Raw genomic sequence first — 13,265 nt, forward strand, 5'->3', positions numbered from 1 at the left:
TTTGCTTAGCTTTTAGAAGCATTATTGCATGGCCGCTGCCCAAATAATTAATTATATTACCTAATCACAAACAAAACAAAAATGGATCTCCTCCTGAAATTGGGTGGGGTAGAAAGAGCACTAGCTTTGGAGTTGGAAGCTCTGGCTTTGAGTTCCAGTCCTGCTACTCATGCCTGTGTTGTCTAGGTAAGGCATCTACCTTTTCTGACTCTTAGTGTGTTGTCCGCAAAATTGGAACAATGATATTTACTCTCTCCCCTCAAATGGTTGTTATAAGAGTCAAAAAGTAATGTGTAGGGGGGGGCAGCTAGATGACGCAGTGGCTACAGCACCGGCCCTGGATTCAGGAGTACCTGAGTTCAAATCCGGCCTCAGACACTTGATACTTACTAGCTGTGTGGCCCTGGGCAAGTCACTTAACCCCCATTGCCCTGCCAAAAAAAAAAAAAAAAGTAATGTTACAAAAATTTAATGAGCCAAACTGCTCTGGACCTCTAAAATGTTATAAAAATGCGGTATTCTTTTAGTGGGACAGAGGAGTAAGCTTGCTATTGCCCTTAAAGAAAGAGGGCGCTACGATTTAGGAGGTGAGTCTCGGCAGAGGCGTTGGTGGAAAGGAGGTCTGGAGGGGAAGGCCCGCTAGTCACCAAGATGCCTTGTGGTTTTCTCTTCCAGATACCTGGATGGGAATCAGTTCACCCTGGTCCCTGCCCAGCTGTCTACCTTCAAATATCTGCAGCTTGTGTGAGTACCCAGGACCCTTCCCTTTCCAGGGCTCTCCGTCACAGCAAAGGAAGGGTTCATGTGGCCTAATGTACCGGAGGCAAGAGACAGACATAGCTGATCTCAGAACCTGAAGGGAGGGTCCACAGCAGCCCTGGATCTTCCCTCTACAGCCTCTTCCAGACTTCTGTCTTTGGGCACATGAAAGCTTTCCTCCTAGTAGCTCTGAGTGCAGTCCTTCTGCCACCTTGTGGCCATATTAGGGACTGTACCTCCAACATCCCAATCTAGATGCATTTCCCTCACTAACCTTACCAGCTGGCCCATAAATGTTCCTGGACACTCCTTAGCTTAGTGAGGTCACCTGTAGGCTGCTCATTTTCATTTCAATTTTAGTTACCTTCATGCTGGGAAGCAGGCAGGGAAGTTACAAAGGGAATGAGCATGCCCGGTAGGTTCCTCGGCACCCACTGCTGTCCCCAAACAGAATGAATGAAGTGGTGGCAACAATGGCAGCTGGAAAGGAAAGGGTAGTGTTAAAGGGAATTTGGAGATCCCAGATTCTGCCAAGAGAGTTCTGAACCCAGGGTAGGGGTTGGGGCCCATTCAGTTAAGTGTAATGCGATTTAAAATCATTACACCCTTACTATGTACATTGTGTTAAGTACTAGAGTGCTAAGGCAGGAAATTGAGGCCCAGAGAGCATCATTGCTTCTGAGGAATCACAGAACTCTTTAAGGAGGAGGTGTCTTTTGGGTTACTCTTTCAAGATTCAGCAGGTGAGGGGCAGCTAGATGGCGCAGTGGATAAAGCACTAGCCCTGGATTCAGGAGTACCTAAGTTCAAATCTGGCCTCAGACACTTGACACTTACTAGCTGTGTGACCCTGGGCAAGTCACTTAACCCCAATTGCCTCACCAAAAAAAAAAAAGTGAAGATTCAGCAGGTGAAGGAGAGAATGAAGGATATTCCAGGTATTGGGGACTCTAAATACAATTTAACAATACTCTATTTAAGAGCACCTGGCTACTGACCAAATCCACACTTGATACCACTTTCTACATAGTCCTGATTAGCAGTCTGTCTGTGTCTAGTCAAGTTTTGTTATTTCTTTCTTGGTCATTAATGTCATAATCTTGTTCCATATGTTCTGTGCCATGAATGCCCTTGGGCATCAACCTATGCCCACACCAGGTACTTCCCCCCCCCAAAAAAATAAACCAGCCTGGGGAACTTCAGAAAATACATGACTTGGGTAAGTGGTATGAGACCATAGCTGACTAGCAGCCTCTTGTCATTGTTCTTCTTGATGATGTAGGTCACCGTAGCATTGGGGGATGGCATGAAAAGGGAAAGCAATTGGATCCAGACTCCATGTGCCTCTCCCAATCCTCTCCTCTGTTCTCCCAAGTTACCCCTTATGCACCCTCTGCAGGCTTCCACTGACTCACTGCTCCCAACTCTCTCCTCCTACTCCATACCACTCAAAAGTATACTGCCACAACAGGGAACCTCTCTCTCTAGCTGAACCAACCCTCACTCAAGCTACTTACTGTTCTTTTGCTGCATGAATTGACCCATCACTCTGCAAATGCTAACTCTTGTTCCATACTCCTTCTGTCACCCTACGCACGCTGCTGAGTAATGATCCACGCCGCCCCACGACTACTTCCCAGCCCTCTGAGACAGGCTCAAGAGAAGGTCTGTGGGATAATTGGCAGCTAAGTGCCCCCAAAGGCCAGGGCACAAAGCTAGTTGTTACTTCCTTCCTTTGACAATTTACATGGCATAACCTCAAATCATTTACCATAAAAAATGCATAAAATATCTGCCTTCATAAATGCTATTCAGCAGCAACAGAATGAAATTTTATATTCAATTAAGAAGCAATTTATGAAGCATTATGTGCCGGGCACTCAGCTAGGTGCTAGAGAGCCTGTTCTGCAGGATCTTTGCATTTTCTGGTGGTTTACTCATTACTAGTCAAGAAAGATTCACTGAGTACCTGCTATTTGCAAGGTAACGTGGGGGACTACATGCTCTTAGATTATTAGCTATGAAAATAGAAGTATGGCAAGAATATTCTAAGTCAGAGAGTCTCACCCTTTGGGGTCACAGACTCCCAAGGGGTTAATGGATATGTTTCAGAGGTCCATGAACTTAGATGGAGAAAAATTACATTTTTATTTTCTCTGATCTATACCTGAAATTTAGCATTTTCTTTGATTATAAATGTTGCCAACAGAAGATTATTCTGAGGAGGGGATCCATCAGTTTTACCAGATTGCCAGAAGGGTCCCTCACATACAAGATTAAGAACCTTTGCTCTAAGGATTTGTGATTTCATCATTGTGAATATTCTCTCTATTAAGGCAGGATTTGAATTCAGGTCTTCCTGACTCTGAGTCTATTGCTCTGTCCATTGCATCACCTAGCTACCTCTGTAAATAGATGGAATGTGTTATTACAAAATCCTAAAAATGTTAAAGATTCAAGAAGGATTTGCATGACTTCATAGATTCACAGAATCTTTTAAAAAAATGTTTCTGAGGCAATTGGGGTTAAGTAACTTGTCTAGGGTCACACAGTTAGTTAGATCTTGCTGAATACAGGCGTGATACTTAGCTGCCCCCCTAGAATCTTAAAGTTGAAAAGAATCTCAGAGGTTGCCTAGGCCAACCTCTGACCTAGGATAGGAATCATTTCTACAACATCCCTAAGAGAAGGCCAGTCAATCTTTTCTGGTACACTTTTTCCCCCCTGGGCAATGAGAGTTAAGTGACTTGCCCAGGGTCACACAGCTAGTTAGTATCAAGTGTCTGAGGCCAAATTTGAACTCAGGTCCTTCTGAATCCAGGGCCAGTGCTTTATCCACTATGCCATCTAGCTGTCCCTCTGGTACACTTCTAAGGCTTTCCCAGATGGGAATGAAATATATCATTAATTGGTGAATGCCTATAATTGTTTTTAAGTTCTTCCTTTCATTGTGTTGAAAGCTACCTCCCTGTAACTTTTATTCCTTGATCCTAGTTCTCTTGTGGACAGCTAGGTGACAATATGGATAGAGTGATGGGCCTTAAGTCAGGAAGATCTGAGTTCAAATGTAGCCTCAGACACTTACTAGCTATGTGACCCCGGACAAGTCACTTTACCCTGTTTGCCTAATTTTTTTCATTGATCTTAGTTCTCTTCTCTGTCCCCCAAAGAACAAGTTTCGAGAACATCATCCTTCTTTTGTGTTATACCTAATTAACACTCATGCCTCAATTCTTGTGGCCTTTATCTATTTATTGGGTGGTTTTTTAATCAATGTCTAAAAAGCAAAGCTCAGCATAGTAATTCTGTGAGAGATGCTTTGGAGACCCTTGAAAGAATGTCCTGGCTACTGATTTTGGATGCCTTTTTTTGGCCATCAAAAGAAAAGAGAAGGGATAAGCTCAAAATTCCTTAGAAAGATTTTTTTAAAGAGACTTGGACCGTCCATGTAATCTCGAAGGAGCCCTTGGAAATTGTTTTTATGAGCTTCCAATAAACTGCAAAGAGCTCTGGTAGCTGCCAACAGAATGTCAAGTAAAGTGATTTAACAGCCCTTCCCTTTTCCTGGTGACCTTTATTTGGTCTGATACTAAACAGCTGCATTTGTAGCTTTGAACCAATTGGAGAGGTAGGCTAAGATGAAAGAGCAAAATGTTGGATCAGCCCTTACTGTGAAAAATGCTACTCAGTGGGAAAAACACCATCGATGTTCTCACTGCTGTTACCAATGAAAAACAGACATTTATTGGAGGCACAAATTTGAAATTCCTTGGATAAACTTTTCACACAACCTGGGCTATGCAAGAAATCCCCCAGACACGTCTAATATGACTGCCCAAAGAATTATTAATTTGACAAAATTGACAAGGTGTTCGATGTTTTCGAATAATCAGCATTTTGGTTTTAGGTTAAATTTATGAACAGGGGAGTTGCATGTTTTATGTCTTACATATGCATGTTGTAGTAAAGTGGGATCCCTGGTACAATCGATGTGCACCTCAGTGGGGTTAAACTAAAACAGAAACGGGCACCACATAAAGATCCTTCTGGGCTGCATGTTGACTTAGAAAATCACACATATTTACATATTTCTCTTTTTTAATCAATATGTCAACATGTTAAAACAAGATAGGGACTGCATTTTTATCTGAGAGCACCATGGGTCACATACGGCCACTGGCCAGACAGCTCTGGCTTACAGTATGTTTTTTCCCATTTTCTTAGACAGTGGTAACAGGGAAAGGTGGAAAAAATTCCAAACTCTGACTCAAGGGACCTGAAGTGGCTGAATCCCGACTAACTCTGCCACTTATTATGTGACTTTGAACAAATCACTTGGGATTTGTCCTCATCTATTAAAAAAAGGGGGGTCAGAGCAGAAGACTAAAGAGGATCTGTTTAGCTCTACAAGTCTATGATCTCTGTCTTGGAACATTGTTTTACTACTTGGGATTATTAAAGAGATTTATAATTGTCGCCATGACTTTTATGACATATTGTTGGTCATGGCTGTGATTTCTTTTATATAACGTCCTTGGTCAGGAATTGTTTTTTATGGCTTTCCAATGAAGTGTGAAGAGCTCTGCTAGCTACTCATAGAATGTCAAGTAAAGTTGGTTCTAATATTGTTCCTACGGCAAAATAAGATGAGTCTTGGGACCATCCACTTTATGAAGAGATTTTTAGGGACAAATGCAAGCAGAAAGCAAGGTCTGTACTCCCTTGTGACGTGCCTTGTAAGTATTTAATAAATGCTTGTTGAATGATGGAGGGATTCTTCAGGCCAAATATCCTCAACTGTTTTGACTGAGATGCTCAGTCCCGGGCTTCTCACCATCCTGGTCATCCTTGTTTGTGCATTTTCTGGCTCTTTTGTGTCAGTCAGAACTGAACATGACATATCTCTGATAGGTCTGATCTGCTCAGAGTATAATGAATCTGTTATCACCTCTTGTGATTTAAACACTGCTGTAGCCTATGGTTGAATGAGCTGCTTTTTAAAAAAGTAATCACATTACATTATTGGTTCACACACACAGAACTTTCGGTCAACTAAAACCCAATTCCCCCCTTCACAAATGATTACAAAGTCAGACCTTCCCCTTCCTGTACTTGTGCAATTGAGTTTCTAAAGTTAAAAATAGAACCGTAAGTTACTACTCTTGGTTAAAACTAAATTTGAAGAAAATATAATTTTCTTTAAAGTGAAAAAATGTTATAAAAAATAAAACTGGACAGTAAGCTCACTGGGGAAGTGGCTATGCCTACATATATGTGTGTGTGTGTGTGTATATATATATATATATACATATATATATATACACACACACATAGTATGTATCTATGTATACACCCATATATATATATATATATATATATATATATATATATATATATACACACACACACACACATAGTATATATCTATGTATACACCCATATATATATCATGGTCTCTTGCCCATAACATAGTAAGCATTCAATAAATGTTTATTATCTATGATAATGACATAGATATCCCGAAGCACATTTGCTTATCCAACAAATATCTAGTCCAAGTTAGTGGTTGCCCATTCACTCCTGCCCTCAGCTGTGTCTCCCAGTTTCAATTGATCCTGAAGAGATTCCTCAGCAGTTCCCAGGAAGCCAGTCTTTTCATCTGTAGAAGGAAAAGAAAAAGAAAAAAAAAGAGCTAAGCAGGGGAAATGAGCAAATCAAATGAGCAAGACAGAGACTGAGACAGATATGGAGAAAGACAGAGACTTTATTAGACAGCAGTAATAACAGCAACATAGATGCTATTATTATTATTATTATTATTATTGCTGGCATTTTTAAAGTGCTTTAAAAACTTTAAAGCACCTTCTATACATTATCTCACTGCAGCGTAACAACAACTCTCTGAGGCTGAGAATTCACATTCTATTATTCCTACTTTACAGTTGAGGGAAAGCAAGTCTCAGGGAGGTTGGATGACTTAGCCTCAGTCACAGAGCCTCAGAAGTGGGATTTGAACCCAGGTCCTCCTCAACCAGAGTCTAGTACTTTATCTTTCATGCCAAGGAATAAAAGAGATGTCAGACAGCCGAGGCTAAGATATTAATGGATACATACAGGTGCACTGCCGAAAGGGGTGTGGTTCTGCTGCGCTCCAACCAACTGTGGATCCAGTAACTTAAAATTAGGACAGACCTTAGAGTTCACTCAGTCCCAACTCCTCATGCATAAACTGAGGGCCAAAGAAGGGGGAAGTGTCCTGGTCATCCCCTGCTCCCTCCCATTTACCCCCAACAGGGATGAGGGAAGGGAATAAGTGGCCCCTTGGGTGATCAGGTGGCATTGGGAACATGATAGAAAAGGGGTGGGGGAAGGTTGGGCATTGGCCAGGTATGACTGCATCCTCTTAGGCTCTACTCGCAATAACTGATTTCTTTCTCTTTTCCAAATGACACATTTGTGTTTTCCAGGGACTTGAGCAACAATAAGATCGGCTCCTTGAGTAATTCCTCCTTCACCAACATGAGCCAGCTCACCACCCTGTGAGTACTGCTGGAAACCCTTGGGCAGGGCAATTGTGATGGTAGTCCGTTGTCTTCACTTATTTCCCCCAGCCTAGCCTCACTTCAAACAGTCAGATCTTTGTGAGTCTTCCCCATGACATGAGTCCAGAGCCTGGAAAAGTGAAAGCGGGGTTTGACTTCTGGCTTGGTCATTTCTTTTTCATTGCATTCCCTGTTTTGAGAAGATCTTAGTGATTTTCCTTATTTCCAGTTAGAGCCAACTATTCAGAGATAGCAACTATGAGCATGATCCAGCTCATTAGCAGGGCTGTCAGGCTTAGCAAGTATTTTAGAGCCCATTGACAAGCTCCGGTGATGTTCCTGGCTTTGTGCTAGGAAGAGATAGAAAGATCAAGAACATACAGTCCCTCCCCTTAAGTAGCTTATAGTCTAGTGAGTGCAGCACCTGAAATTCACAGGGAGAAATTGAGCTGTTATCAATTAAACAGTTTCCTCCTTCTTCACATCATCTCCTTCTTACAGCTAAGAGCCAGAGAACAGATTGAGTTTATTTCTTCTTAAATCTAACTGAAATCAGAGAGATAAACCAGGGACAAACAGTAAGGTGATGATAGCAGGCGGGAGGAATTGAATAAGAAAGCCCCGGCCACCTCCTCTCCTCTCTTCCCTTTCTGGGAGACTCCTGTCTAACCCGTGTATCTGCTCTGGTTTTTCTCCTAAGCCTGGAGTGTGCCTGAAGTCCAGAGATGGAGCTAAATGGCCATTTTCTCCCATCGTTGATAGCATGTAGTTTACCCCACACCCTTGAACAACCTACACTATGATTTTTTTTTTTAAAAGCACATAGGGCTTCTAGGTCTTCGAAGCCGAAGAGCATCATTGGTATGCCAATACCCACACTTGGCTTCCTGAGGGGTTACCCAGTTACTTGGGCCTCATTTTTAAGCATCTGTGGTATTTGGGCAACTTGGTACTTCCCCAACTGTCATGTCTTACTTAGATGGGGAAGAGTCATTGAGTTTCTGGGAGGCTGTCTCCATGGCTGGCAGTCACCCTGTTGGTGATCTTGGCAGCTACCAGTGTGTAAACTGTCAGAGGGCACAGGCTCCTTTGTTTGCATACAGTGTAAATACTCTATCTAGTTTAATACTTACCCACTGTTTGCTCATTTATTTAACTTTATGCCCTTAACTAATAACATCTGTTCCCCTGTCTGCCTTAGCTTTAAAGTTTGCTGTGTTTAGCTCTTCAGATAATACCACTCACAGGTAGATGTTTTATTGGAGGAGGAGGAGGAGAAAAAGAATAAGGAGGGAAAGAATGAGGAGGAGAAAAAGAATGAGGAGGAGGAAGAGAAAAACCTGAGAAAAGCTGACCCCTTGAATGCAGAGATCAAATGTGTCATGTAGGACTCTTCTGCTAGTCTCCGAATGCCTCTTCTCCCTCTTCACAGGATTCTCAGCTATAATTCCCTCCAGTGCATCCCACCACTGGCCTTCGAGGGACTCCGTTCTCTCCGGCTGCTGTAAGTCCTTTGGGCTCCTCTCATCTCCTCTACTCTGGATGGTCCCTCCACTAAGAAATGGATCCTCCCACCCTCACGCTGGAAAGAAATGAGCCTTTCCCTCTAGACCTTTGAGAGGAGCATGGTGGTGGTTGTTAAAGGGAGTCAGGGAAATCTGTGTCAAAGTCCTGATTCAAACTCACACAAGCTTATGATTATGGGCAAGTCATTTACCTTGGCCATCCATGCCCCTGGCAGCTGAGACTCTAAGTCACAACTGCCGGGCGGAATCAGCAGAAGGGAATAAGGATAATTTGCCAAATACAACCAAGTTGTATGTGGTCAGAAAGATGGTGCCTGCATAGGATGCAGATATGGGTTATCATAGTTATGGAAAACTCTATTATGTCCCACCCCCACTTCCCCTACCCCCAGTGCTACAAATACATCCCTTCTTTAAGGATCTAACATTTGCTTTTCCCTGGAGAAAACAATATTATAAGTCGATGGCATGTATAGAGTGACTTACACTTTAGAAAGAGTTTTCTTCAAATCATTTATTTCCCTAACAAATGATCAGAACAACATCCCTATGAGGTAGGTAGTGCAGGTATCATATGTTTTACAGGTGGAAATAAAACAACCCTCAGGCTCAGAGTCCCCAAGTGACTTGCCCACAGTCACACAGCTAATAAGTATTGGAGCTGGTATGGCCTGATATGAGTTGGAGGGAGGCTGTTGAACAAGAGCCAGTGGAAAAGGCTCTTCTCTAAGCCGTCCACCCCAGTCCATGACACCATGGCCTGCAAGGGAAGAGCTATGGCCTAGTCAGATGATTCCTGAGAGCCCTGGACAGGAATATTTTGGTGACAAGACACTGGCAAGTCCCAGCTTGTCAGAACTGAAGCCAGCCCTGCTTCCTGTTTTATCTCTGTGTTTCTGCAAATTGTTGGAGCCTTTCTTCTGGGGAATTATACCAACAGTAGATTGTTGTCTCCTCAGGTCTCTCCATGGCAACGACATCTCTACTCTCCGTGAGGGCATCTTCACTGACGTGACCTCCCTGTCTCATCTGTAAGTATCTCGCTACAGATATTCCCTATCCAGGGTGCCCCCTTTGGTTTTTAGGCAGAGCTTCAGAACTAGGGCCAGAAAATTTAAAAAGTAAAAATGATTGGCATTTGTATACCATTTTAAGGTCTGCAAAGGGTTTTTCAAGATGTTATTCCATTTGAGCTTCACAACAACTCTCTGAGGTAGGGGCTGTTATCATCATCACTTTACAGATGAGGAAACTGGGGCACACTTGCTTAGGGTCACACTGTAAGTGTCTGAGATAGGAAGTGAACTCAGGTTTGCCGACTCTGAGCCTAGCCGGCATTTTATCCATTGAGCCACCTGCCTGCTTATCCAAATTATTCAGTTCTATTCTCCAATTAAATATTGAGTGCATTAAATACCGAGGAAGATGCAAAGCTGAATACGAGATGGTCCTGCCCTCAAGAAGCTTACATTTCTCAAAAAACAAACAAACAAAAAAGAAGCTTACATTTCTCAATTCTAAGGTGGAGTGCTCTGTGAAGAGCTAGCTCTGGAGATAGCTGTATGACCCAGGTTACTTCACTCTACCTCAGTTTCCTTATCAGTAAAATGAGCTGGAGAAGGGAATGGCAAATCACTCCAGTATCTTTGCTAAGAAAACCCCAAATGGGGTCACGAAGAGTTGGACATGGCTAAAAAATGACTGAACAACAACATATACATGCTAAGTACACACATACACATGCACACACCTCCCACTAATTCCCATTTTACAGATGTATGTGTGTATGCACACATATATGGTACACGCATATACATACACACACATATACACATAGACTCCTGTCTTTACAGAGACCTGCAGAGCCATGCCTGCAGGGGGTAAAAGTAAGTTTGACTTTAGAATTTATCCAGGTCTGAAGTGACTCCTCATCCACCATTGAGTCATGTACCCCTGGCAGTGTTAAAGGGAAGCTACACAAGGGAGAAGTCCCCCACTACACACACACAATTTTGCCTCTTCTGGGCAGCCTCAGATCCACACTCAGTTTCGCTATTTGACCTTCTGTGGCTCCCGCGCCCTGGTTTTCAGGACAAAGGTGTCACTGGCTCCCGGGTAGGTGTCCTGCCTCCCACTTCCTGCCGTAGTCATGAGGAGTTCTCTCCCGATGCCAAGCTGTGGCATTAATTCCCCGCCTACAACGCGGAGCCTGCGCTCACCAGCGGCTCTCTGGCTCCGGCAGACGCCCCCACCCCACCGTATTCCGTGTAGTACAAGTGGGCGCGTTCTAGTTACCATGAGAACCTCTGGCTGTGACCTTCCTGAACTCGTTCTGCATTTATGACCTTTATGAATTGACATAAAAACGGAGCAATAGTCGAGGACACTGCGTCCCGCCTCCGCTTCCAGCTCAGAGGCTAAGGATTCAGTTTTGCATTTTGCAAAAGAAAAAGTCCCAAACCCACAGAGACAAAAAGACAAAGAGAACGTCCTTTTGAGGCCGAAGCTTCTCGTCTGCAGATTCAAACTCCTTCTTTGGGCGAATGGCAAGACTGGTCGGAAGGCAGAGCCAATATAGGAGCAGCACATTGATAAACATGGATGATGCAGATCTGTTCAGATGTCACTTCAGAGCCCATTCCCAATATGACCAGTCAGCTTCTGGGCTGATTCTGTCTAAGCCTGGTCACAAAGTTTAATTGTTTACAGAGATTTCTGAGTTTTGGCTGGTACAAGGATGTTTCAATGAGACAACACAGGATCTCCTACAGTACTTCAGCTAGCTTTGAGAATAAAGCAATGCCCCTTATAACTAAGGACAAAAACCCAAATAAGCTAACAAAGAAGCTGCGTGTGTGTGTGTGTGTGTGTGTGTGTGTGTGTGTGTGTGTGTAAAAGAGACAAATTAAGAAGAGAGACAGAGATAGAAAAGAGAGAAAAAGAAGAAAGAGAAAAGAGACAGGAGAGAGACCGAAAGATAGAGACAGAGGGGAAAGAGGGACAGAAAGAAAGATGTAGACTGGGGAAAGAAACAAAGACAGAGACAAAGACAGAGGGGAGAGAGACAGAAAAAAAGAGAGATACAGAGAGATAAAGAGAGGTAGACAAAGAGACAGAGAAGGAGAGACAGACAAGGGACAGAGACAGTGACAGATAGAGGGATTCAGAGTTCAAAGAGACCCTAGGGATCTGTTAGTCTGATTCCCTTATTTTACCTACAAAGAAGCTGAAACCAGAAAATTGACTTACTCCAGGTCAAGCAGTGAGCTGGGATAGAGGAATGGAGCCTTGTTCCCCCAGCTCCCAGGCCAGGGCCCTCTGCATGCCCTGTTTTGCCCCTGCCCCTCCCTCTCTGCTCCGTCTTAAGAGGACTTGACAGTGGTGCTTGTGGTGGTGGGACACTCTAACTGCATTTGTTCCAGGCAGATGCTTCTGTCCTCTGTGTCAGGAACTTGGGAGGCAACAGAAGGCCAGGAAAGCCAAGACGATGAGGGGGTAACATTGAGAAAGGGGAGTGGGCTGGGAAACACTGGTGCTGCTGTGTGCAAATGTTGATCAGGCCACATGCTAGAGAGGGGTGTGTGGGCCTAGGCATGGTCACATGGGTGGGGGTCAGTGGGAGATCCAGGAGTAAAATGCCCACAGTTACAGCAAGAGAAGGGACTTGGTGTGGGATAGTCATAGGCCCCTGGTTCTGCATACAGGCTTCTTTCGGGACCCTTGGATCGGGTTCTCACTTGGTGCAACCACCCAAATTCTTGCACAGAGCTTGGGAAAATCACCTGGTGGCTGGGTTCCATTGCAAGGCACCCAGGCTATTATTTACTGTTATCTCTTCTCAGCAGAATGTAATCTCTCTGAAGGAAGACCTGGCTCTGTTTTCTGTCTTTGGATTCACAGTATCTAGCAAAGGACCTTACATACAGTTGATGCTTAATAAATGCTTGTTGCATTGAATAAAATTTATTTTTTCCATTTTATTTCCTTGGGACTGAAAGCAAGGTGTTCAACAAGTGTTAATCCCTACTTGCTGTGGGCAAAACACACAGAATGTCATATCCAAAAACAGATAATTGCATATAATAAAAGAATAAAAGGTCCCTTCCTTCCTTCCTTCCTTCCTACCTCCCTTCTCCCCTCCCCCCCACTATCCTTTTGTCAACTAGGTGGCACTGTGGATAGTATCAGACTTGAGAGGCAGGAAGACCCAAGTTCAGATCCTGTCTCACATCCATAGTTAGCTGTATGGGCAAGTCCCTTTAATTTCTCTCAGCCTGTTTCCCATATGGAAAGGATCAAATGAGAAAGCGTGTGAAAGAAGCTCTGCTAACCTTGAAGAGCAATATCAATGCTAGCTCTTTTTATTTCTCTCCCCCATCTCCCATTCCACCATCCACTTCCTTCCTTGTCCCTGCTTCCCTCCCCCCTTTTTTATTTA

The 13,265-nt window shown here is 43.5% G+C and overlaps 1 protein-coding gene across 1 annotated transcript in view; it reads left to right on the plus strand.

The window, feature by feature from the left end:
- SLIT1 (slit guidance ligand 1) overlaps positions 1 to 13,265 on the plus strand; it is a 248,127-nt gene that overhangs the window by 210,007 nt on the left and 24,855 nt on the right. The window contains 4 exon segments of the mRNA XM_043983001.1: positions 676 to 744; positions 7,227 to 7,298; positions 8,734 to 8,805; positions 9,787 to 9,858. Of these exon segments, the coding sequence (XP_043838936.1) occupies positions 676 to 744; positions 7,227 to 7,298; positions 8,734 to 8,805; positions 9,787 to 9,858 (285 nt within the window).

Source organism: Dromiciops gliroides, chromosome 2 (assembly GCF_019393635.1).
Source record: "Dromiciops gliroides isolate mDroGli1 chromosome 2, mDroGli1.pri, whole genome shotgun sequence".
NCBI classification, from domain to species: Eukaryota; Metazoa; Chordata; class Mammalia; order Microbiotheria; family Microbiotheriidae; genus Dromiciops; species Dromiciops gliroides.